This window comes from Phacochoerus africanus, chromosome 3 (assembly GCF_016906955.1).
Source record: "Phacochoerus africanus isolate WHEZ1 chromosome 3, ROS_Pafr_v1, whole genome shotgun sequence".
Taxonomy (NCBI): Eukaryota; Metazoa; Chordata; class Mammalia; order Artiodactyla; family Suidae; genus Phacochoerus; species Phacochoerus africanus.
In genome coordinates, this window is record NC_062546.1 from 72,272,009 (window position 1) to 72,299,182 (window position 27,174).

The 27,174-nt window shown below is 37.3% G+C and overlaps 1 protein-coding gene across 8 annotated transcripts in view; it reads left to right on the forward strand.

The window, feature by feature from the left end:
* GTDC1 (glycosyltransferase like domain containing 1) overlaps positions 1 to 27,174 on the forward strand; it is a 366,669-nt gene that overhangs the window by 200,671 nt on the left and 138,824 nt on the right. For 6 of the 8 annotated variants that reach the window (XM_047771992.1, XM_047771995.1, XM_047771993.1 and 3 more), the window contains one exon: positions 21,307 to 21,351. The exons of the other annotated variants lie outside the window; for them this stretch is intronic. In XM_047771992.1, coding sequence (XP_047627948.1) covers positions 21,307 to 21,351 — 45 coding nt within the window. The remainder of the gene's footprint in view (positions 1 to 21,306; positions 21,352 to 27,174) is intronic. 8 annotated transcript variants of the gene reach the window in all.

The following is a 27,174-nucleotide window of genomic DNA, read 5'->3' on the forward strand; positions in this document are numbered from 1 at the left end:
GCCAGGGATCAAACCCAAGTCCTCATGGATCATAGTTGGGTTCGTTAACCACTGAGCCACGATGGAAATTCCTTTTTTTTCTTTTCTTTTTTTTTTTTTTAAATCATTTCTTCCAGCAACATTGCATTGGGCATTTTGAGTGGAATGGACCAAAAAAAGTGGCAAGAAAAAGCAGAAGGGTGGTGATAGGTGACCAGAACATAGTGAGCTGTATGCAATCAGAGAGTGATGGCGTGGGGTATCATCTCACTCTCTCAGCGGACACACTGGCCTTGGTCTGTATTTAGTAGGAAGTATGAAAAAGGAGAAACAAAATGATGCTAAGGGTCACTTAGGAAATTGACCCTGGTGGGAAAGAGGGATCCTGAATGGTTTTATAGACATGAGGAATTGGCCAACCGTCACATAAATTTGTGTGCAACTTGGTACAACTTTAAGCCTTGTTTACATTTGAATCACTAAGAAGGACTCGAGCATGACAGAATTTTCAGATTGTGAAAACTGCTTTGAGTCTTGATGACTGGGTCTGCCTTAGCAAATGTCTGCAGTATGTTCTGATGCATTTTCATTCAAAGACCTCAGGGATATGAATCCCATTTCATTTACTTATCACCTGGTTGCTCAAGTAACCTTTGTTCTAGTAACAAGTAAGTTGTGCAATATCTTAGAAGGATATTTGAGCTGAACTCTAAGAGCAACCATTTTTTTGTTTTTGTGTTTTGTGGTGTTGGGCACTATTCATGTGCACACAACACATTCCCATAAAGCTCGTATTTTGTATTTACAGAGAAATTTCTCTTGAGAGTTAAGGTCTTGTAAACATTCTTGTTCTACAGCATGAACGAATTATTATACTCAGGGGCATTGAAAGTGAAGTGTACTGAAGAAAAGAATTTTTTCATTAAAATGCAGTTTATATTGATAAAACAGATTACTAGCATTTGATGAAATGTGAAACTTGGAGTTCCTCATATCACTAAATCGCCAGTTGGTTTATTTTGGCAAGTGGAAACAGTCTATAACATATAGGGAGCCAGGTATTTTACCTGATAGCATTGTATTAGACTAAAGTGTCTTTTGGTGAAGTACTTTAAAAAAAAAAAAAAAAAGTATGGTATCTATGCATTAATAAGCAGGCTGTGGTAACAAGGATTATTAGAAAATAAAAGCTGTTGTGTTATCAGTTTTGGCACATTTATCATCCAGTATTTTAAACATTGACAAGTGGTAATTTAATAGGGAATGACCCAGTTGGCAGGACGTTCTAATGACAGATGATGCAAACTAGTTATCACTAAGGGGCTCTGCTGGGCTTCTTACCTTTCTCTGTATTGTGATTCATATTTTCCAAATCTTGGATGTGAGAAGCCACAAAGGGCAAATCCTGTGGCACCAAGTCTGAAACCACTCCCAAGGAGAAAAGGGCATTAACCGTTAAGAGCCCATCTCTTTCAAAAGGCTGCCCCAGGTAGATGATTCTCAATTTAAAGCATAGGTGAGATTGGTTGTTAGGAATGTGTGGTATTCTATCAACTCAGATTTTTTTATACAGGAGAAATCAAAGTAGGTGAAATTTTGAATGAAGTACAGAAAGAAGTGGTTTAGAAATTAATAACATCATGAAAAAGGTAGACATTTTGATGGGAAATCTTCTGTTATTAAAAGAACTTTTCCCTCTATAATTAATGCATCATTTCTCTCTGGCTGCTTTAAAATTTGTTTGCTTTGTCTTTACTTTTCAGAAGTTTGACTGTGATGTGTCTTGGTGTGGATTTTTAAGGGTTCTCTGAGCTTGAATCTGTTGTCAAATTTGGGAAATTTTCAGCAATGATTTCTTTGAATATTTTTAAGCCTTTTCCTTTTCTTCTGGGACTCCAAGTGACCCCAGCGTTAGAATTTTTGTTACAGTCCCACAGATTCCTAAAATTCTGTTCATTTTCCTTCCCACTCTGTTTATTTTCTCTGTATTGTTCTGATTGGCTAATTTCTATTGTTTCCTCTTGAAGTTCACTGATTCTTTCCTTTGTCCCCTGTGCTCTGCAGTTAAGCCCATTCATTGAGTATTCAGTTCTAAAATTTCTATTTATACTTCTATTTTTTCGCTTTTCATTTCTTTCTTCATATTTATTTCCCCCCCAAACTTTCTGTTTCACTTGTTTCAAATTTTTTATGATTGTTGGTGGGATTATTTTTATGTGGCTGCTTTAAATCTTTCATCTCAACTAGCATCTACTGGTTGTCTTTACTCATTCAATTTGAGATATCCTGGTTCTTGGTATGATGAGTAATTTTTAGTTGAAACTCGGACAGTTGGGGTCTTGTGTTAATTACATTCTGGGTCTTACTTAAATTTTGTGTTTTTCAGGCTCCTCTAATACTTCTCTGCTGGGTGATGGAGATGCCACCTCATTTGCTGTGAGGTGGAGGTGCAAGTTCCACTCAGCCTTCATCCACCACAGTCAGGGGTGGACTCCCTGGGGCCTTCTTACCACTGAGCCACAGTGAGAGTCATGGCTCTTCACTACGTCCCTCCCCTCTGACATCACATAAGCAGGTTGAGCTCAGAGTCCCAGTTCCCAAATCTGTACCTTTTCCAATGTTGCTCGAAATGTGGAGGGGGAAACAAAGGGGGAAACACGTCGCTACAGCCTGGACAAGGTAAAAATCTAGCTTCTACACTCCATCTTTGCTGGCAGGGCTGGAACCGCAGCTTTCATTGTGGTGTTTGTGTGGCATCTTAACGGTTATCATCTATTATTGTCTAACAGTTTTCTGTCTTAAGAGGCTGCCCTTTTCTGGTCCTTTGTATAGAGAATAGGCTTTCCGTAGGACTGTGGTTTCTCTATGTCCAGTGGTGTTTCAGGGCCGCTGGCCTCTCCAATATCCAGTCTAGGATATCTCAGTCAAAAAGCAAACATAGGAGACTTACCTCTGTGTTATTCCTTAAGTTCCAAGTTCTCCGGATAGTCTGTCTTCTCTCCACCTCTCAGAGTCTTTCTATGTTTGTTTTATGTAATGCCCAGTGCTTTTAGTTGTACTTAACAGGAGGGATGTGGAAAAGTATCTCTACATCGTTTCCCTCAAATAGATTCTGTAGTAGGAGGTCTTGATACATGTGTCTCAAAATATAGCAGAGGTTATAGGCATTGGCTTCATCTGTTGAATTGCTTAATTATTTTGAACTGAAAAGCCTTGTGCAACAGTCCGAGAGATTTCACAATGTAGTACTTTCTTGAGATAAGGAACCAATTTGGTTATTTCCTATTTGAACATAATTGACAAATAGTAAGCTTTTGATACATAGATCTGTTTAAGATTGAAAGTTTATTTATAACCAGAGTAAAATATTTTCTTCTTTACTGATGAACATTTGGGTAATTTAGAAAATATGCTTCACAACTGTTTTGCTTATTGATTCTTACATTCTGAGAATATTTCATTGTTTTAAAACATTCTGAGCATCTGAATTGTTTCTTTTGAATTTTCATTAGAGTTAATAGAAATTAGATAGGAGGAATTCCCTGGTGATCTAGCAGTTAAGGACTCAGCATTGTCACTGCTGAGGCTCAGGTTACTGATGTGGCTCCTGTTTGATCCATGATCCATGGCCTGGGACCTTCTTCATGCCTTTTCGGCTTTTCTTTCTTTTTTTTTTTTTTTTTTGCATGGCTGAAAAAAAGAAAAGAAAAGAAACTAGATAGGAGTAATCCCTCTGTCCAGTATTATAATAGCAGGAGTCTAGCTGTGTGACATGCTGGGAGCTCTCAGTGGAAAGAGAGGGGATGGAGAAGACAGTATGTGTGCATGAAAGCTGAGGACAGTAAGTGCTGACCTACCCAGAAAATGTTCAGCTGTCTGAATCACCAAGTTCCAGGGAAGCAGGGGACTCACATCTAGTCTGGAACTCTGTATGAGGCTAGTCAGGTACAGTTGTAAGGTATCAGTGCTCAGAATTAGTAGGTCCAGCCGAGTCCACATAAGGCATGTCAGAAGCAGAGTCAGTTCTGGCAAAGGGGGCTCAAAAGAACCAGGTGTGGACATTAATGCTATCACCCCTTGGCCTATGTTCTAGGGACTAATTAATGCTACAGTCCTATGTGGAAGTGAGTTTAGGCCTGAGATCCATGGAAAAGGCCTGTTGGATGGACTGGCTGCAGAAGTTCAAGCTTGGTGACATCAGAGGGAGAAAGATGATCAGATGCTTGTAGCCAGGGTTTCTCATGGGCATGCCCTGGATGTGGGAGCCGAAACTTCCTCCCAGACCCTTAGCCACTCCCTAGATGCTGATCATCTGGGCTCTCTGTTGCTCTGGGTCTGACAGGCTCTTAGTACCAAAACTGAACTGAGTAGGTCAGGGAGGGCTCAAAGTCATGCCCAGAATCAATTTGGCACATCAGCAGAGTAGAGTGAAGAAACTGCCCTTGGCTGATTTTCTTTTGCTTTTAGCACTTTTCCTATACTTCTAGAGCCAAAAGACCAGTAGGAAAGTTAGGGAATTTTCTTAATGTAAGAAATAGTTCCCCTAGGAGTCCAGGCAGTTGTGTTCTCTTCTCAAGAATTTGAATGCATTGGAAAGGCCCTGACACAAGAATCAGAGACTTAAGATCAAGTGCCAGGGAAAATTGACAGACAAGTGTCCCCACTTCATCTTAGTAAGAGAGGAATGATATGATCAGGATCGTTTGGGGTGAAAATACGGTGAAAATGTTTAAGTGCTATGTGATGCCTTGAAATATAACCTTTTATTTTGTATTTGCACAAACACAAATGCTTCTCTTTGTATCATTTTTCTCTTCTGTTATGTGGAGAAAAATTAACTCTAGCTTAGGAAGATTAATAGAGGAGAAAAGTCTATGGATTTTTGGACAGTCCCATTCTGTAGGTTTAATAAAACTTAATTGAGCATTTGTAGTACAATTTTTAGACACTGATAAAAGATATATTTTTATTTTTCTTCAGATTATCTAAATTCTTTTCTACTAATTGAGTGTCAACTCTCCGGTTTCCCACTCCCTTCACCTTGGTTGTTGTAAATATCAATTGCTGATAATGATGTCCTTACAACTAAAAGGGAATTTAGAGTTTGCTGTAGCCTTCACTAATTTGTTTGCACTGAAGTAGTATTGGCCAGAATTTAAAAAAAAAAAAAAAAAGCTAAACAAGTAATTTGTTTGCAATAGACTTGAGCTTCTTGCTATCACCCCAGTATCCTATTAGAATACAAGCTCTGTGTTGGGTGACCCCACTACCTAGGCATCTGGAAGGCACTCAGGAATTCTTTGTGGCATGCACATGTGAGCAGATGAAGGGATGCTTGCTGCCCTTTGAGTCAGGCACTCTCTCTTTGCTTCCAGTGGCCCCTCTGCTGCCAGTACTTATGTTGTGTTGTATTCTCGAGGTCTCCATCCACTAATAAATTTGCAGCTTATTATCAAATAACCTAGTTTGGGTTCATCTGCTGTGGCTGATGGTGTACCTATCAGAAATATTTAAGGAGTTTCTCCATAAGCCTCACAGTAAACACGCAGTAAATGTTGGCTACATCCTCATCATTACCATCCTCATCTTCATCATCATCTCCATTCAGAATATTCCCCTGTAGCCATTTTCACATTTTGTTCCCAAGAGCTATTAGGACTGTAAAAGTTTTCTCAGACCATAGTGAAGGTTTGGTGGAGGGGGGAGTAGAGAAAATTAGTGATAGGGAAGAATGTATGTGGGGAGAAAAATAAGGCTCCTCTCATGGCTCCCTCACCTCTTTAACCAGATAAGCTATGCTTTCATCTATTCTGTATATTTGTACACCTGCTGGGTTTTATTTTTGAAAGGATTCCACGGCTTAATTTTCTTTTCCAAAGGAAATGCTATGAGCAGTATGCTGGTTGCTGGAGAGTATAAGATGAATCTATAGCTGTTTTCTTGTAAATGTACAGATGACAATAACAAGGAAAAGAAGGGAAAATGACTGCATTTCAGGATGTATTCTTAAGCAAATAACTTGTGCAATCTTTAAAATAAATGTGCTGCTCGTTGAGAGGCAGCATGTTGGACACAGATGTCATATCCTACTAGCTTCCCTGTCCCTTGTAATAGAGCTACTAGGTTTTTGACTAAGGTGGGTCTGTATCCCTTACCTTAGAATAGTCATGAACTTAGTGAACCTCAGTGCGCTTAGCTATAAACTTATTCTTTAGTGTAAAATATCTGATATACCTATAGACCTCAGTATATACATACATATATATATACACACACACACATATACACACACACACACACTCTCTCTATATATATTTAACATATAGAAAGCATCAGAGGACATCAGCATGGCATTTTACATACCCTCTCATAATAGCATTATAACTAAGATGGCTAGGTCAATTCATAATTAGATAACCATCTTTCCTGAACAGATGCGTACTCATGAATACCTATTAGCCTTATAGGGAGATCCCAGATTGTTATGGAAAAAGTACAGATCTGGATTCAGACAAACTCTACGTAAAAGTCCAAATTCTGTCTTTTACTAGATTATTAAGTCACTTAAGCTGTTTAAGTCTCTCTTTCCTCAATCTGCAGACCAGGTGATCAACCAGGATTTTGTGAGTATTAAATTCCAGGAAACACTAAGGGTCAGTTACCAATCAGGGTACTTCATAAATGGTAGGTGCTCAAGGAATGTTCCTTCTTTTCTTTACAAAAACTCAAATTAAGTGTCCTAGACTTCTGGATGACAGAGAACAAGGAATAATTGAAAGAATAATGAATTATAAGGATGAAATTTCAACATTATCTTGATTTTCCAAAAAAGTGCACTGAAATGTACAAAATAATATTCAAAAGAATGTTGACTCTTACATTCAAAAAAAGATTATATATATAAAATATACACATATATATGTATATAGATAGGTAGATAGATATAGATAGATAGATATAAAACACTTCTAAAAATATTTGAGGGTCTTGAAATACTTAGTCTGGAGAAAGAATTCTAGGAGGAGGCAAAATACTTTCATTCACACTATGAAATCATTGAAACTTGGAATTTGAAAGATGGTTATGTGCAAATGTAGCTACATTTGTAGTGTGTTTTTCCTAAATGAAAGAATTAAAACATAAGCATAAGGTAAAGATAATTCCAGAAAGATATCTTCTTTCTAATAATTGGATTCATTCAACAATGTCATAGAATGTGTGCGTGATACGTTTTGAAGAAATGAGTTTGATATTGCTGATCAGATTTTAGATATTCTTGTGTCAGAGATGGCTAAGGGACAAGGAGCTCACAGTATTTAGAGGGAGGGGAGATGTCACATTTCAACTGACTTGATGACAACTCATCTATAAAACCTTAGGAACTTGTCTTCAGCGCCCCTGTTGCAGTTACTCTTTGTAAAAGGAGCTTAAATGAAAATTAATTTAACAATCAGTAGATAAAATATTGTAGCCAAGTCTTTCCAAGGGATTCTCAAATGGGGAGGATGTTGGATAGGGTCAATTTCTAAGTTCACATCTAGTTAATTCTATGATTACGCACCTATGTAACTAAGGTAACACAACATGCGTATAGAAATTAGTAAGATTAATAATGGATGATGTTTTCAGGTATAGGTTTGGAATAGACTGGTAGCATTGGATGGTCATTTTAGAGGAGGAAGAATTTCAGGAACATCCTATGTGAGGAAGAAAATTTGGTTCCCTTGGTTATTGTGGCCCCAGTTCAATTCTATTGTTAGTCTAATAAAAGATAGAGTGATTTGGTGATGTGTGTGACTTAAAAGAATCAAGAAGCAATCATTTTTCTATGCTTAATCTGGTGTTACTTAGAATCATCCTGCGAACAGGGCTCTATTTAATCTTCCTCATTTGAGTGGCATACATAAGCAGGAAAACTCAGGGAGTCATTTGAATAATCCGTCTAGTGTAACTGTGAATCTTCTTGAGAACGATGGAAAGGTTAAATGCTTTGCAACACGTGTATTCTGAGGGGAGCCCTGAACGGCTGCTCTCTGGTTTCACTGAGAGCAGAACTTGGGCCAGAAGTACTCACTGTGTTTTATAGGACTTAATACACTCCCATTTCAAGGTGATTGCCAGTTATTATGTGATCATGAGAAGATAGACTTTAATTTCAGTGAGCATTAGCATCATCAGCAACAAGCCTTTTTGCATGTGGTGTGCCAGGTGCTGCATAAAATATGTTAAACTAGCATTCCTCTTGCTCTCGACACGCTTACAGTAGGAGGCGCGAGGCAGGTTATTTTAGATATAAAGCAAATCTGAAAGGTATGGTGATTAATAACAGCAGCTCGAGTCATGCCTTACATTTATGTACCACGTTCTGGTTTACAAAGCTCTTAAGAGAGCAGAACATTCCTCCCAGGAAGGTGATGGATCCTCTGACGCAGAAATGTTTCTGGTACCATTTTCCCCGAAGGGAATTGAGTCTGTATATTTATTGAAGAATCATAAGAGGCAGCTTAAAGGATGTGATCACAGCAAAGTGACCAACCAGAGAAAAAATTCCAACTGAAATAAGAAGCTAGAACATTTTGCTGAGTTTTGATGTGGAAAAGTGTTGGGGAAGATCAAGGTACAGGATATATGGAAGATTTAATGGCGCATATAATGCAGAAAGAAGGAAAGACATATACTTAAGCTCTGAAATGGAGGCTGCCAAGTTTATTCAGGTGTCCAGGGCATTATCCATAGTGAAAAGAAGTGAAGCGACATTTCCTTGCTAATACTTGCCTTTCCCTCATATCTTTGATCGCGTGTTACTCTGGACAGAGAGTACATGACTCTTTCCCTCTTGATTATAAGCCTTTGCATCTATTATTCCTATAGTTTTCCTCCTTTCTTTCAGACCTGAGTCAGATTCCTTCTTCTCATCTCCTATTTACTGCCTTAGCCTCTAAAAAAACCAGTATTTAGGATTATCCTTCAATAGTCCTTTCTGAATAATGTCACTGGCATTAGACAACTAGGCCATTTTAAAAATTAATTAATTAATTTGTTTATTTATTTATTTTTCTTTTTACGGCTGCAGAAGTTCCCAGGCTAGGGGTCAGATCTGAGCTGTAGCTGATGCCTATGCCACAGCCATGGCAACACCAGATCCAAGCCGCATCTGCAATGTACACTGCAGCTTACAGCAACACTGGATTCTTTTTTTTTTTGTCTTTTTGCTATTTCTTGGGCCGCTCCCGCGGCATGTGGAGGTTCCCAGGCTAGGGGTCGAATTGGAGCTGTAGCCACCGGCCTACGCCAGAGCCATAGCAACGCGGGATCCGAACCGCGTCTGCAACCTACACCACAGCTCACGGCAATGCCGGATCCTTAACCCACTGAGCAAGGGCAGGGACCGAACCCGCAACCTCATGGTTCCCAGTCGGATTCGTTAACCACTGCGCCACAACAGGAACTCCAACACTGGATTCTTAACCCACTGAGTGAGCCCAGGGATTGAACCCATATCCTCACAGACACTATGTTGAATTCTTAACCCATTGAACCACACTGGGAATTAAACAGTATATTGTGGTAAGATGCTGCTTTTAATTCATTCCATACCCCGCATTGCTTACCCAGACAGACTTAATAGGGGAAGCTTTTAAATTAAGTATAGAGTCACAGTTTTGTGTCCAAATGTCATTCATATCTGTGTCTCTTTTCAATTGATTTATGTATTTTCTGTCATTTGACTATAAGGTTCTTGAGCATGGAGACTCATTTAATCCTTTTAATACTCTAGAGCACCAGCACATTTCTTTACTGTTGATTTCCAATAAATATTATTAGTGGACAGACAATACAAAAAGCTTTGGGAAGGGAAATTTGTGTGGCAGCTGCAGAAATTACCAGTCAGTGTGGATTAGCATTCAGCTTGCATCTTTTTTTCTGAGAGAAATGGGTTGTAATTTGGACCATTGAGCTTTCTTGTTTAGCTTCAGTGCTATTTACCTTATGGAATAAATTCATAAGCAAGAAAGTCAGTGTTACATTTTGACCCCTTTATTTTAAAAGAACTTTTCGAGAACAGTGGTTGAAAATACGGTTAGATTTATAGAGAATCAGTGTTCCTAGATGTGCTTTATTTGCCTTTTGAGCTTTGTCAACACATCAACAAATGAGGTTTACTACTTTGAAAGGTGACATGCAGATATTGGGTGTGGCTTTATATAATTGCTGTCTAAACCTTTTGAAAAATCTAACGTATCCTTAACTGAAAATCTTGACACTTTGGTTGTGAGCCTCACTTACAGAACACCTTAGAATACACTTGGAACTTGAAGGTCAGTGTAGAAACTCATTGTCAGTACAGCGTGGAGAAGCTTACATAACACCTCCACAGCCAGGTCTGGCTTGTGTTAGTGCTACCAGAGGCCCACACTCTCATGAGTGCTCCAGCCTCTCATCAGAAAGGCAGAAGGAAACTGAGGTGCAGACAGACAGAATATACAGATGACAAGGCAAGCCTTCAAACAGCACAGAGGACTTAGAGATGCTTGAGAGAAAACTAGATGAGTCTTGAAATACGAGCTTCAGTGTAAACATCCCCAAAGACCAAGTGGATGAAATTGAAGGAAAAGATGAGAAACTTGGAAGAGGCAGACAGACAAATTTGAAACAAGTGTTTCTGTGACTGGAGGGGCAAGCATAAAGTGGTTTAAAAGCATTTCTGTGGAAGCCAGATACGTCAAAATCAGAGGTTCTTGACAGAGGAACTTAAATGGTGCAGGGCATTTTTAATGCCAGGCTGTGGAAAAAGAAGGAAGTTGCACTCATCACCATATTGAGAATATTCAGCACTTGTATTATCTCAAGGTTGTTCATGGATGTGACGTCAGGATCGCACCTACCATCCCCACCCCCCAACAAAAGAAAAAAAAGAGACGAAGAGAGTTTGAATAGATTTGAAAACAAATGTCTGACTTGGAGCATCGAAGTAGGCGAACACAGGGGACAAGAAACCACAGAGACGGTTAGTTAACCAGAGACATGGTGATGAAGTGAAAAAGCCCACTGAGTGGGCAGGCAGCAGAGTAGTTGAACCTGTCAACTCCGTAATGGAATGGGAGTCATGTTTCCATGGTTGAAGAAGCCTAGAGGTCAAGTGAAGAGAATCTGTAGAAGGACAAAAACAGATAGGTGAGGATAAATATATTTGAAATGTTTAAGTAGCAAGCAAATGGGTATTGGAAATTCAAAGTAAATGTATTGTTAGATGGAACATAGAGCATGAAAGAGAATGAAGGAAAACCCTGCGGACATGGAGTTCAAAATTATTGCAGGAGAAAATCTTCAGTCATGTATGGATTTTACAATGTATTTAATCCCTAAAATAAGAATATATGACATATGCCCTTATCAGTTCACATTAAAATCATATAAAAGTTAATATTCCTAGGATAAAAAATAACATTTTAGATGCTGATTCTATTGGAAATGATGTTAATGATGATCCATATGAATCTTTATGTACCAGTTGGATTTTGAAGTCATTTCTTTCTCACTAAAGGAACTTATTATTCCTCTGCACACTACTTCATTTTTGGCCAGAAGTAAGTCCAACTCAGTGTGCTACAGCGGAATGTTTTAAGCTGAAATGTGCATTGGAATCTGTTTGTTTGCAGCAGATGATTTGACTAAGCTTTGATGCGCAGTCACTTTCTGACATTGTGTATTTCAGCAGTGAACAATGTAAACTCATTTTCTGAGCACTTTGATTACTTGCACATAGCAGTGCCCATGGCATGTGACAGAGAAGAGCACTCTATCCACTAATCAGATAGATATGCTTCAAGCGTATTTACACAAAATAATGAAAACAGCTGTTAGATACCTTTAAACTTGAGTGTGTTTTGTTATTAATCTACTAGCCTGTACACATGACGCTATAATTCTTTGCTCACTCAAGTTGCCTTTAATGACACAGTAATAAAACTGAGAGGGATGAAAGTAATGGAATTGTAGAATGTAATGCCTCAATTGTTCTACAGTGTCTTCCTTTTTGCCAAAATAAACCACAATTAGGTCCATATGGTGTTTTGAAGTTTTCAAGCAATGACCCTAATAAAAAGTAATGAATTTCTGACAAAAGAAAGCATGGCTCTCTTTTAAGCAGATATCTTCACTATTGATCTAGATATGATTGTAGGCCTATATGCTAATAGAAGAAAATGGGTTCAGTGTTCTTGGTTCTTTCATTTGGAATAATCTTACTATAAGAAATTCAGATTTTAAAGGCAGAAATATTATAATCCATTAGTTATGATTCCCATATTTTAAAGAGCTGTGATTTACTACAAAGAAATAGATATTCAAGAACAGGAAATTTCACAGGCATCTATAATACTGGAGATCATCGCATAGAAAAGTCTGCAAGACTTTGTTTTGTGGGATATCACGTTCTTGTATATGTTGGGCTTTTGAGGTTTAGTTTTGTTTATGTGGGATATTTATGGGTTTCAGGCTGCTTCACTGAATGATGACATTTTATCCCAAGTACACCTACCTTATCTTCAAACTACATATCTAACGGTGACACTGAAATTATTTGCTTAGAAATTGATTTGAAAAATAACATCAGAGTAGGCAAAATCATTAGAATATCCTTAATAAAGCATTAAAGGCAGCCTAGAATCTTAAAAATAGATTAAATTAGGAGACAGAAAATAAAAAGTAGATTTTTGAGTTAAATAGCTGTACTGTTGAGGGTGAGAAGGGAAGAAATTAAAGATATGCAAAGAAGAGGACTGTGGTCATTTTAACTAAGAATACTGGATTAGAATCTGTGCTCAGCAACATACCACCATTTTCCCTGTGTTTAGTATACTTAACTTTTCTAAATCTTGGCTTTCTCATCCATGAGATAGGGGTTTTTATAATAAGGTTTAAGATACTGGTGCACTTTGCATCTAACAGATTGGCAAATAGTAGATACTCAGTAAATGCAATTGTTGATTATTATCATTAACCTAAAGTAACTCATTAGAGTGACTTATCCTTACAGTGCTCTGTGTGTTAGTGTGTGCGTGCATGTTGAATTCAATTATATGATTCAGTATGCATTTACTGAGTCCCTACTATGTGTCAAGAATGTGATACTGTGGAAAATACCATCTTAATAAAATTCTTTTTAAGAGCTGTAATCTAATGGATGTAAAAATTAGACTCTAAAGAGTACAAATGTAGAGGTGCAAACGAATTCCTTTGGAAATAGAGGAGGAGATGAGAATAATTTATCCTGAGTTGGAGGTGGAAAAGCTAGATGGAGGGGAGAAAGAAGAAACATGTGGCCACAATAACAAGTGCTGGAGGGGCTGTGGAGAAAAGGGAACCCTCCTGCACTGTTGGTGGGAATGTAAACTGGTACAGCCACTATGGAGAACAGTTTGGAGATACCTTAGAAATCTATACATAGAACTTCCATATGACCCCACAATCCCACTCTTGGGCATCTATCCGGACAAAACTCTACTTAAAAGAGACACATGCACCCGCATGTTCATTGCAGCACTATTCACAATCGCCAGGACATGGAAACAACCCCAATGTCCATCAATAGATGATTGGATTCGGAAGAGGTGGTACATATACACAACGGAATACTACTCAGCCATAAAAAAGAATGACATAATGCCATTTGCAGCAACATGGTTGGAACTAGAGACTCTCATACTGAGTGAAATGAGCCAGAAAGACAAAGACAAATACCATATGATATCACTTATAACTGGAATCTAATATCCAGCACAAATGAACATCTCCTCAGAAAAGAAAATCATAGACTTGGAGAAAAGACTTGTGGCTGCCTGATGGGAGAGGGAGGGAGTGGGAGGGATTGGGAGCTTGGGCTTATCAGGCACACTTAGAATAGATTTACAAGAAGATCCTGCTGAGTAGCATTGAGAACTTTGTCTAGATACTCATGTTGCAACAGAACAAAGGGTGGGGGAAAAATGTAATTGTAATGTATACATGTAAGGATAACTTGATCCCCTTGCTGTACAGTGGGGAAAAAAAATTACATACAAAAATATGAATAAAAAAAAAAAAGAAACATGTAGAGTGAAGGCTGGGAACTGCAAAAAAGGAGGGTGATTTTCAGGAGCGGTGAAGGTCATGGTGTGAGGAAGGGTGGGGGATATTTCTAGGAAGCCATACTCACAAAATTGCTGGATGACTATTGTGCACTATATTGCATTGAAGACCAGATGTACAAAGTGAGTAAGATGTGATCTTGCTGTCAAGGCTAAGAACTGCCACCAAAATATTATAAAATGAGGCTGACAGCCTCTCTTTGTCAGATGTACCTAGTTCACCTGGCCAAGGGACAACATTAGTACTTATAATTGTGAATAGTTAATTGAAATTATCTTTGCTGTTTTTTGTTTAGATACATACTTTTAACATCAATGTGGTGAATGAACAAATGACAAGTATGTTTGCATATCATTTTCCTATCTTTATATAAGTAGTGAAAAGTAAGTTTCAATTTACCATTAGGCTGTATGATCCTAAATTCCAAAATAGTTTAATTCTAAATTTGTGATGTTTGAGTATGTGTTTGGCACAAGACCTTCCTTATTTGCAAAACTCTCAGTTCTTTTAATGTTACAATTGATCCTTGAACTGTTGGGTTTGAAACTACTCAGATCAACCTATAAATGGGATTTTTTTTTTCAATAATACATTGCAAACATTTTAGAGATTTGTGACAGTTTGAAAGAACTCATAAAATCAACCAGTAGCTCAGAAATATGGCAGAATTTAAGAAAAAGGTATATTATGAATGCATACAATATATATATAGATATACATATAACACCAAAGTGTGTGTTAATCTGCTGTTTATGTTATTGGTAAGACTTCCTTCTGCCAACAGTAAGCAATTACTAGTTAACGACCTCAAGTTGATTACTTGTGGATTTTCTATAGAAGGAGGTTGGCTCAAGGGTCAATTGTATTTTAATCTGTTTAATAAAAAACATAATCATATCTTAACATTTCATGGACAATTCATTATGTAACTGATCAAAAGTTTCTGTTGTATAGTTATCATGTTCTTATCTCATTGAGGTTGCATTACAGCCTAGATCATCATCACCATTCTTGCTAACATTTAGGATATTTTGAAAGATTATGGCAGATTAAATATGAAGCATACTTTAAACTGGGTAGCCAACTTTAAAATTGGCTTGAAGATCAGTCATACCCTCTCAAATAAAATATTTACGTTATATTCCAAGGTAATATCATTCATATATTTATGAATACACATTTGCATGTTTATTCACCATTCTAAAGATTTGTAGAGAGTAGATTAGCTAACAGGTACTCTGTGGGGCACTGGATATACAGTGATACATACTGGTGTGACATGACTGACAGTTGAGTATACACACAGGTAACACTTACCTGTGTAAATGTTGTTTCCCATATAGCAGTCCACTAACTTTCTCTTTCGATGACAACAAATCTCAGAACTCTTCTGCCACTCTTCTGTACTACTTTCAGGTCCCTGTGATTTTCTTTTAATGTCACTATTATTGGCAGATCTTTGTTCTTTGAAGAGTACATTTGATTTGGGGAGTTAGTCAAATACTATTTGGAGCCCTATTTCATGGATGAAGATGCCAAATCCTGAGAAACAAGGGACTGTTAGTTACAATACAGTTGTTTTGCTTGACTTTGTTTTATTTCTTTCTTTATTCAACAGGGCTGAACTTGGTCCAAAAGCCCATTCTAGAAACAATAAGAGCACTGCTTCCCAAGGCAATTGGTTTGCAAATATCAAACCCTCATGGAGCATATACCTTCAAGTTTATTACTTTCTCTTTTTTTAAGTTCATTAGTTTTTTAAAAAGTTTTGCTCCTTTATATCATGTCAAGTGCATTATTCATGCTAAGAGTATTTGCAGGCCTCTTGGCTTTAGCCAGGCAATTTCCTTTGTTGTCCTTGGTTCTGTATTATTCCTTTATCTTTGAACCTTTTTAAAAAAGTTGTTTTACACACCAAGAATTTTTCTAAAGTAATTTAATCTATAAAAACTGTCCTTGAAAACATAGGATCTCAGGACTGTAAATCCATTAGGATCAATGTGCTTTCTTGTCTGTCTCTTTGTGTTATCTGGTGGTGAATGTTGCTACAGAAAAGCAGTTGCTCAGCCAAATTTTTTTCTACCTTGTAATAATTTGATATTTTGCATTGTTATCCAAAATAATTTTTCTTCACTTTAAGTTTGAGCTTTATAGAATAAGTCTTTGGAGTTCCCATTGTGGTGCAGTGGTTAACGAATCCGACTAGGAACCATGAGGTTGCGGGTTCGGTCCCTGCCCTTGCTCAGTAGGTTGACGATTCGGCGTTGCCCGTGAGCTGTGCGTGAGCTGGTGGTGTAGGTTGCAGATGTGGGCTTGGATCCTGCGTTGCTGTGGCTCTGGCGTAGGCTGGTGGCTTGCAGCTCCGATTCGACACCAGCCTGGGAACCTCCATATGCCATGAGAGCGGCCCAAGAAATAGCAAAAAGACAAAAAAAAAAAGAATAAGTCTTTATATCAATATATATACATCTTATGTGTATATATATGTATCTTCATGTATATATATATATATATATATATGCACATCATATGCACAACTTGTCTTTTATTTTAAAATTTCCTTTAAATACAATAAAGCCCTATGATACATAGTATGCCTGTGATAAGAATTTGCATAATCTATTAGTGGCTAAAATTAGGATCCTCTTCCCAGGTAGGGTTTAGTTAGGAACTCCTGCCTCAAGATCACTTAAATGTTTTTAAACCCCTAATACATAGTGAATTGTATGGAAAATGTGTTTTTCTAGCAGTTCAGAGTGACTGAAAACTATTGCTTTCCTTAAACTCACAAAAATGCAAACTTCCATTCTTAGAAGATTGTTTTTTAAATAGCTTTATTGAAGTAAATTGACACACAATAAACTAAAATTAAAGTTTACAATCTGATTAGTTTTGACCTATTTATCACCCGTGAAACTATCACTGCCAAGACAATGAACATCTTGTCATTGTCACCAAAATTTCCTCATGTCCCTTGCAATCTCTTCCTGTACTCAATACCCCACTCCCATCCCCATTCTCAGGCACCATTGATATGCCTTCTGTCAGTACAAATAAATCTGAATTTCTTATATTTCTATAAAAATAGAGGCATATTATATGTACTCTCTCCTTTTTGTCTGGCTTCTTTCACACAGCATGATTATTTTTAGGTCCATTCTGGTTATGTGTTTCAGAAGTTCATTCTTTTTGTTGCTAATTACTAGTCCATTGTATGGATATATCACCCATTTATCTGTCTACATGTTGCTGGACATTTGGATCTTTTTTTTTTTTTTGTGGCCGCTTCTGCAACATATGAAGTTCCCAGGCAAAGGTTTGAATCAGAGCTGCAGCTACAGCCTACACCACAGCCAAGACAACACTGGATCTGAGCCACATCTGTGAACTATGCCACAATTTGTGGCAACACTGGATCCCTACCCCACTGAGTGAGGCCAGGTATTGAACCTGCATCCTCTCAGAGAAACTCCCATTTGGATCATTTTAAATTTTTTTATGAGTTTTATTTTTTCCATTGTAGCTGATTAACAGAGTTCTGGAATTTCTACTGAGCAGCAAACTGACCCAGTCATATATATATAGATAGATAGATAAATAGATAGATAGATGATTTTTCTCACATTATCCTCCAACATGTTCCATCACAAGTGACTGGATATAGTTCCCTGTGCTATACAGCAGAATCTCATTGCTTATCTACTCCAAATGCGATAGTTTGCATCTATAAACCCTAGACTCCAGTCCATCTCACCCGTGCCCCCCCGGCTCTTGGCAATGATAAGTCTGATCTCCAAGTCCATGAGTTTCTTTTCTGTGGGAAGTTTCATTTGTGCTGTATATTAGATTCCGGATGTAAGTTATATCATATGGTGTTTGTCTTTCTCTTTCTGACTGACTTCACTTAGTATGAGAATCTCCAGTTCCATCCATGTTGCTACAAATGGCATTATTTTTGTTCTTTTTATGGCGGAGTAGTATTCCATTGTGTATATATACCATATTTTCTTATCTTTTTTATCTTTCGATGGACATTTAGGTTGTTTCCATGTCTTGGCTATTGTGAATAGTGCTGCAAATGAACATAGGTTGCATGGGTCTTTTTCAAGGAAAGTTTTGTCTGGATATATGCCCAGAGTGGGATTACGGGGTCGTATGGTAGTTATGTATTTATTTTCTGAGGTACCGCCATACTGTTTTCCATAGCGTTTGTGCCAATTTACATTCCCACCAGCATTGTAGGAGGGGTTTCCTTTTCTCCACACCCTCTCCAGCATTTGTTATTTGTTCACTTGTTAATGATGGCCATTCCGACAGGTATGAGGTGGGACCTCATTGTAGTTTTGATTTGCATTTCTCTAATAATTAGTGATGTTGAGCACTTTTTCATGTGTTTTGTGGGCCATCTGTATATCTTCCTTGGAAAAATGTCTATTCAGGTCCTTTGCCCATTTTTCAATTGGGTTGTTGGTTTTTTTTGCTGTTGAGTTGTATAAGTTGCTTGTATATTTTAGAGGTTAGAGTCCTTGTCAGTTAATTTCTCTCAGCTCCATTTTGTAGCCTTCAGTATATAGGTCTTACACATTTTTGATGCATGTTTAAGTGTTTCTTACTTTGATGCTAATATGGTATTATTTTTATACTTTCAGTTCCTGATGGTTCATTGCTAAGGCAGAAAAATAAAACTAACTTTTATATTTTGGTCTTGTGTCCTGTAGTTTTGCCAAACACATATTTTAAAAGTATTTTTTGTGTGTATTTTATCGGTGTGATTTTTTGTGTGTGTGTGGACAACCATATCATGTGTAAATAAACATGGTTTCATTTCTCCCTTTCCAGTTTCAGTATCTTTTATGTCTTTTCTTTTCTTGTTACATGAAGATATATCCTTCAGTATAATGTTGAATAGAAGTGGTGGGAATAGATACATTTCTATCTTTTCCAGATTCTATAGGGAAAGCATTTGGTTTCTCACCTTTAAGCATGCTGTCAGGCTTAGTTGTTTTTTGTTTGGTTGTTTTAACGTGCCACTTATTAAATTGAGAAAGCTCCTTTTTATTCCTGCTATCTAAAAGTTTCATCAAGAATAGATATTGGATTTCACCAAATCGTTTTTCTACATCCATTGAGATAATCTTACATAATTTTTTTGTTTAATCTCCTAATATAATGTATTACATTGATTGTTTTTGAACATTATTCAGTCTTTGATTCCTGAGATAAATCATACTTGTTCACAATATAGTATCCTTTTACAAATTGTTTGATTCAGTTTCCTAAAACTTTAAGAACATTTGTGTCTGTTGGTCAAGAGTTCTTTTTTTTTTTTTTGGTACTGTCTTTGTCTGACTTTGGTAACAGAGTAATGCAGACCCCATAGAATAAGTTGGGAAGTATTCCTCCTCTCTTTTCAGTTTTTTAGAAGGATTTATGTTGAATTGGTATTTTATTTTTCCCTCAAGTGTTGGTTACAGTCACTAGTTATGCCATCTGGGCCTAGATTTTCTTTGTTAGAAGGTTTTAACTACAGACTCAATTTCATTAATAGATGTTAAGTTTTACAAGTAACCTGATGTCTATGAAATATTGAAGTATTCCTTGAGTGATCTGTGGTAGTTTCTCTCAAATAATTTGTCCATTTCATTTAGGGTTGTTAAATATAAATATATTGATATAAGATGGTATATCTTTATTTACAATAAAGATGGTATTTCTTTATTGTCCTTTTACTTTGTGTAGAATCTGAAGTAATGCTACCTCTTTCATTGTTGGTATTGGTAATTTGACTTTTCTCTTTTTTTTTCCCCTCTCTAGTTTGGCTAAGGTTTTACCAATTTTATTGATCTCATTGAAGAGTCAGCTTTTACTTTATACTACTTTTTGTCACTTAAAGACCTAAACGCTAAGGTCTCAGACTTGTAGGTTTTATTTGAACAAATAGAAGTGGAAAATGGTGTGGGTGCTGCCTGGAGAACACAGACATGGAGGCTCTGGGAATTCCTTCTGTCTGGAAGAGAGTGTCTAGTTTGGAAAAAGGACTCCAGAAGGAGAAAAGGAACAAACCAGGAGGCACCAAAAAGCATTCTTTATATGTCATTTGAATGACTCCAGTATTTGAATGCAGTCTCATCTTGATATGCTTGATACTTTGAGCAGCAGATTATTTCAGTAAAGAAAATCTATGGATGTATTTCAAATCCCATTTTAAACCAGGTGCCTCTTTCATTGAAGATGTACATTGTAGTTTGGTGGCTTTGAGTGTTCCTTGAAAATTAGCATGGAATGCTAGAACAGGGCCTTGGAAATCAAAAGTCCTTAGTTCCAATACAACATCTAGAACTTCCCAGCTGTATAATCTCAGGCAACTTTCTCAGCTTCACCAAATTAAGACCCTTACCTGTAAAGTGGTAATAATAATACTTATCATACCATGTGGCAAGTGTTTAAATGAATAACAAGTAGTAGGCTTTCAACCAAGTCTTCATCCCAACCTTCCCTACCATTCCTCCTCCCTGGCTGCACCTCTACTCAGAATGTTAAAAGCAAAATGTTAACCAGTGGAAGAAGCAGAGAGAACAAGGAACTCTGTAACCCCATGTCTGCTATCAGTCTTTTTAGCGGCATGGAAACCAGTAAACTGGTATACCTCTTCAGGCAGTTTTTAGCAATGGTGTACAGAGATTTGGCCTAACCTTCATAAATGTATGTAATGCTCAGAGTCCATAAATAATGTAAGTGGAGTCACAAATTATGTGGGAATTAATTCTGATGTCAGTGAGTTTGAGTTGGAAATCTCATTTGTCTTAAAGTAGCTTTGAAAAATCTGTAGGAAGGCACCGCAGTGGAAGGTGTGAAATTCAATAAATCTCACAAAGCTAGTTTTTTATTTTTTTTCTTTGATCACCTGAAGATGTAGCTGGCTTGAGTTTAGAATTGGTGTCATGTGGAATAAATGAGTGTAGCTGTACTACTGGACTCCTACACAAGTCTCACTGCATAAAAGTCACCTGGGAACTTGGGCCTCTGGGAGCAATAGCTTGATTTAAGTCCTCCAATGCTTGGGTTTACATGAGGAATATCAAATGGAATGGCTGTTGGAACTGTTCTCATTGCCTAGATTCTTAATGTTCCCTCTTGCAGTACATGTATAGTTGAATTCCATAACTTAATTAGAAGTATTATCTATTCTGCTTTCAGATTCTCTGAAAAGAAATGCTGCTTCTTTGTTTCTTACCTTCTAAGGTAAGCTTTTGAAGCTCAAAATGAAAGTTCACATCTCCCACACTGCTATTTAGCACTTCTGTTGTTGTTTTCACGCATTGGTCAAAGCACACTTTTCCAAAGGGCCTGGTTGTGAGTTTAGACTGTTAGTCAACCCACTTGGCAAGGCATCCACAATCAATAGATCTGATTATTGTGTTTATATAACAAAGCCAAATTTTAGTGTAAAGTTTAGACCAGGGTTTAGCCAACTATGGCTAGGGAGCCAGTCACCGTGTTTTTGTAAATAGATTTTATTAGATCACAGCCACAGCCCACTTATTTACACTTTGTCTGTGAATGCTTTCACTTATAACAGCAGCATTGAGTAGTTACAACGGAAATCCTGTAGCTTGAAAGTCTAAATGTTTATAATCCGCTCGTTATTGGAAAGTTTGCTGACCCGTGGTCTAAACCTTTATAAGTTTAGAAACAGAGTTCAAAGTGTAGTCAAATGACCAAGAAGATCAAATGACCAAGAAAATGGTAAAAAAAAATATAAAGTTGCTGGAAGTACCAGGTACCCACTGAGTCAGAACCTCTTGGGATAGAACCTCAGAATCCACATGTTCCAGGTGATTTTACACACACTGAAGTTTTGCTATCACTGGCTCAGTGAAGAGGAAAATTAACATGAGACTAATGCTATTTATAAATGGTGTGCCTACCTCAAATAAACTAGTTTTACTAGGGTATCTAGAAAAGAAACCTTATGTGTGTACTTCAAAATTAGTTGAAAGACATGCTGAAGGGAAGTTACCATCTAGTTGGAGGAGACGTTAAAAGTTTGAAGAAAATTTCAAAATGAAATCCAGAGGACAGACTGTTAAATTCTGAGGAGATGATCTTTGTAGACAAGCTTGGTGCGTTCTGATTCACCACTGAGTCTTGAACTGCATTTAATGAGTCACAACATATACAGGGTAAAGGAAAGAAAATAGAAAATTAGAGAGTATTCCAAACAGCATGGGTAAATATTATTGTGTGAAACTTTTGTTTAGTCACATACATATGCATATATGCAGACTGGTTGCCATAATATAGAGTGTATCTTAAGCTTCCCATTGTGATCAAAAATTTTTTTTAAATTCCACTTTTAAAGATTGTGTTTAGGACACATTTAAGATAGGACTAGGAGGCCAAGTAGCTGTTTCCAGAGGTAATACATAGTTTTTTCTTTACACATAATAAAAAACAAGCTGTTATTTCCTTTTAATAAAATAATACATAAATATGTAGACATGGCATATGCATATTTTCCAAATCCACTGTCTTCCTCTGGGCAGGCCCCTGATGAATTAAAGGAACTCTAGAATTTTAGACCAAAGGACTTTAGAAACTATTGCTTTTACCTCTCAATTTTATGGGAAAGGAAAATGAGACTGAAAAATAAACAGTTTGTCTAAGGTCACATGCAAAACAAGAGAAAGATCAGCTAAGAGAGCTTCTGATGCTACACTAGACATGCCAGTGGCTTACTCATAGAGCTGAGCCTTTCTGGGGACTCAGCAAAGTCAAAGATCAAGGAACACTGGTCCTTATGGCTCATGGCACAAGTTGGCTAGAGATGAGTGGTGTTTGCCTTCTTGACTGGATTAACTTCTTTCTCATTCACCTAAGTTCCTACCACTCTATTTTGACCTTGGTGGTGTTGTTTTACTTGCAGTTGAGAAATTATCTTATAATAGAAATTTTTTCACTATTGCATGCATTATTATCATAAGTAAAAAGTAAATAAAAAGCTACACCAAGAGGACTATGTGTTTAATTAAAGGAAGAGATTATATTTCTGTGTGGAATTAAAGGATATACCTGGGAGTTTGTGTTTTAAATGTTTGAAAGACCACATAAAGCCTGTACTTTATACTAACCTCATTTTACCATCTTTGCCTAACTCTTACAGGGGTTGGAGGGGGCTAGGGGAAGATGGATGAGTGAAGGTTCTTTGACTTACCAATAGTACATAGCTCCCTGGTGGTAGGCCCAGAATCAGGACTTTCATCTTCAGAGGCCCATCTGGGATAGGTACAGTGTTTTCAATGTTGGGAAGAACTTTTATGGTTATCATTGTTAGGATGATGGTGTTGGTAACTCTCTTATAAATCATATGAACACTGCACGCCATCTCATTTAATCCTCACAACAATACTCTGTAACACCTCCTGAATTTTACAGTTGAGAGAAATAAAGCCCAGTTCTGGTTATATATTGCTGCATAACAAGCTAGCCCCAAACTTAATGTCTTTCAATAACTTTTTTATTAGGCCTCAGAGGATTCTGTGAGTCAGGACTTTGAGCAGGATTTGTCTGAATGACCATTTTGCTCTTTCTGGCATTGATTGTGTTGACTCAGTGGTCCTCAGCTGGTGAACAGCAGGTCTTGAGGGTTCAGGAGGCTCCCCTCACATAGCTGGTCCCTCAGCCACAATGGTGGAAGTCTGGACTCAATTGAGTCTGTTGTCCAGAAGGCTTCTCTTGCATGGTTTTCTCAGGATAGTTGGATTTCTTGCATTGTAGCTCAAGACACCAGTGAAAAGTACTCTAAGAGATGCATTTGGAAGCTGTGTGTCCTTTTCTGACTGAGGACTTCCAGTTCATGTTTCTAAACCACATTCTTTTTTGGGTATATGGGGACAGGTATTGCCATTCTTGTAATTTAGTTGTAAACCCAAGCCTTAGTCAATATTCTGCACTTGTTTCTATCTAGTGCCTCCTTTGTTAGGCAACCACTGGCCCCTTTAGAGAGGACAAGTTAGGACTCCTAGTTTCTTTGATAATCCATGCTTCGAAAATCTGTAAAAACGAAAGGTAAATTTAGCTCTCTCCAGTCTAAGGAATATGAATGTTTTCGTAGTGTGTGTGTGTGATATAATCCTTTTTTTCCTTTAATCTTTTGGCTGCACCCATGGCATGTGGAAATTCCAGGGACAGGGATGGAACCCTCACTATAGCAGTGGCCTGAGGCACAGCAGTGACAATGCTGAATCCTTAACCTGTGGCACCACTTGGGAACTCCTTAATTCCTTTTAACTAATGACAACCCTTCAGGGATGAAGAATACCACATAAGATTCAGATGAAAATGTTTTGCAGCTGAAGGCTGGGTGGTAAAAATCTGCAGAGCTTGTGAATGGGAGCCAGAAAACATGGGCTTGGTTCCCAACGCTGCCACTTCCTATGCAGTGTCCTGGGCATGTCAGTTTATCTGAGCCTCAGTTTCTTCATCAATAATATGAGATGGGCTTATATAAAATAACTTCTAGGTGTATGGTATATAGATCTATAATCATACTTTCTTGTACGTCTTTCTTGTACATCTGTTTCCTAGCACCTTGTAACTAAGAACATTGTAGAGGCAGAGGAAGGGCACAAGTGGAATTACACATCTTCCCATTTGTACTTGGCAAAGCAGTACACCCCACCCAAGTATTTTATTTTGTAATAAAATTCTTTAGGGCAAATATTTACTGATTTATTCAGTGGCAGTGTTAGTATTGTTTTTGATTTACCATCTTTCTTTACATGACATCAGATTTTGGTAGTCAAATGTTGCACTTGGGCCAGATTACTAGCTGTTTATGTTCCTTTAGCATTCTAAAAATGCACCCACATCAATACTGAGCTCTCTTATATGTCTGCTCTTTTTTTTTTTTCCTTTTTCTTTCTCTCTTTTCTTTCAGTAAGTCTCCTTCCATAAAGAAATATGATAGTAGCCGAAGAGGCTTTTTGTTGTGTTTTAAAAATCTGCCTTCGAAGAACCCTTAAAGTGCATTAACATGATACCCATACACGAATAGTGACAGGCTTTCTCTGCACCCCTGAGTCCCCAGTCAGGGCTAAAATTCCAAAGCAGCCCAGGCTGCTTTCAGACAGATTGTTTGGTGAGGGTATGGATCTGTGTGACAAGCTCAGACTCCAGTAAGGAGCTTTCTTTTCCCTCTTCTCAGCTATGCTCGCCACAGCTCTGCTCTCTCTTCCTTTCCCCTTTCCTACTCACCCCACTTCCCTTTCTCTTCCTCCTCTGCCTTCTTGCCCTTTCCTTCTTGTTTTAGTATGTGGGGAAGGAGGGGGAGGCCTGCGTGCTTCCTTACTATGTTGGAACGCCCCATATTCTTCTGTCCTCTCCCCCTGAAGATTTCCTCCAGTGCTACTTACTATCTGATGTCCCCAGCGTTCTGATGTCCCAACCACTGCAGCTGTAGTAAAGCAAGATGCTGCCTTTTTCAGAACTTCTTTGGACTTTTTGGATATTCTTCAAGTCAAATAACTTTTCCTCTTTCACAAAAATCCATAGATAGGCAATTACAACAGCACTGTGTATTGGGAAAAGTTTTGCTTCCTTGCTTATATTTTTAGATTTTGCTCTTTGGTAGGTGAAATAGTAAAGTTTAAAAATGGGTTTTTTAAAATTTTTTTAATTTTTATTTCCCCAATACATTTTTTTTCTACTGTACAGCATGGTGACCCAATTACACATACATGTATACATTCTTTTTTCTCCCATTCTCATGCTCCATCATAAGTGACTAGACATAGTTCTCAGTGCTACACAGCAGGATCTCAGGGTTAATAGATGCAAACTATTGCGTTTGGAATAAAAAAATGTTTTTTACAACTAAAATGATGGTTTGTAATGGGAACCAGAGGTATGGTTACAAATACGTAGTGATGTATTCATCTCGGTTTTATCTTTCTTGCCTTACCTTGAGTCTTAGGACACCTTCTGTTGTAGAAAACTCACAGCTTTCCTTCTAGTGCCCTTCTGTGGGAGGGAAGAAGTGAGAAGAAATGAAACTTCCCCCTGCTGCTTTTAAAAAGCCTGACTTATATCAGAGAAGGGGGCTAACCAAGTGTTCAACATAAATGGCAAGGGTAATCAGTTGAACGTTATGCGGTAAAGATACTTTTTCCTTTAAAGCGGCATATTTTGTAACTTCAGTAACTTGATGGTGCAAAATTTGCTAATGACAGGCAACCCCCTGATAAATATGAGGCTGTAAAATTAGAAGAAATTTGTTTACATGTGGGACAAAAATATTTTTTAGTGGTAACTTAAAATGATTTTTGAAAAAGAGGTGCTACTGCTTGGTGTTTGATCCAGTGTGACAATTTTCCTTCAAGATCCTTATGAAAGTTTCAGTGCCAGAATTTCACACATATATATTCAGAGATAAATGTTTTTAAGATGATAAGCTTCCTTAACAGAATCACAGCATCACTTAACTCAAATTAAGTACTGGTAATGTGCAAAAAGTAGTTTTTCAGTCTGTGTTCACCCACAGATCTGAAATATATATATATTCATATATATTTTCATATTCTTTTTTTCCAAATGGGTAGATCTCTTTAGTTCAATGAGCTAAATTTCAATCCATTGGAGGCTTTGATGGTTATTCTGAAACCTGGTTCTATTCTGAAACATGATAACTATATATATATATAAATATATATATAATTATATAACAATATAATATATATAATGATATGGTTATAATTTTTATATATAATGATATATATATATAATTATGATAAGGTTCTATTCTGAAACATGATAACAATGCTGATAGATTATACATATGGCTTGATTAATATTGTTACAGAGTTGCTTTAAAAATGGGCCTGATATTATGTATTGCTCATGCTCCCATAAATAAACAGCTACGGTATACAACTAGTCTGTGAGATTTCTCGCTAGCTTCTCAGAGGGCAGAATTAATAATCTGGCTTTAGAACTGTACCTTCTAAAATATATTTTAAAGTTGTGTATGAACTTATTCATGGAACCACCACTTTTGTAAAATTTTAA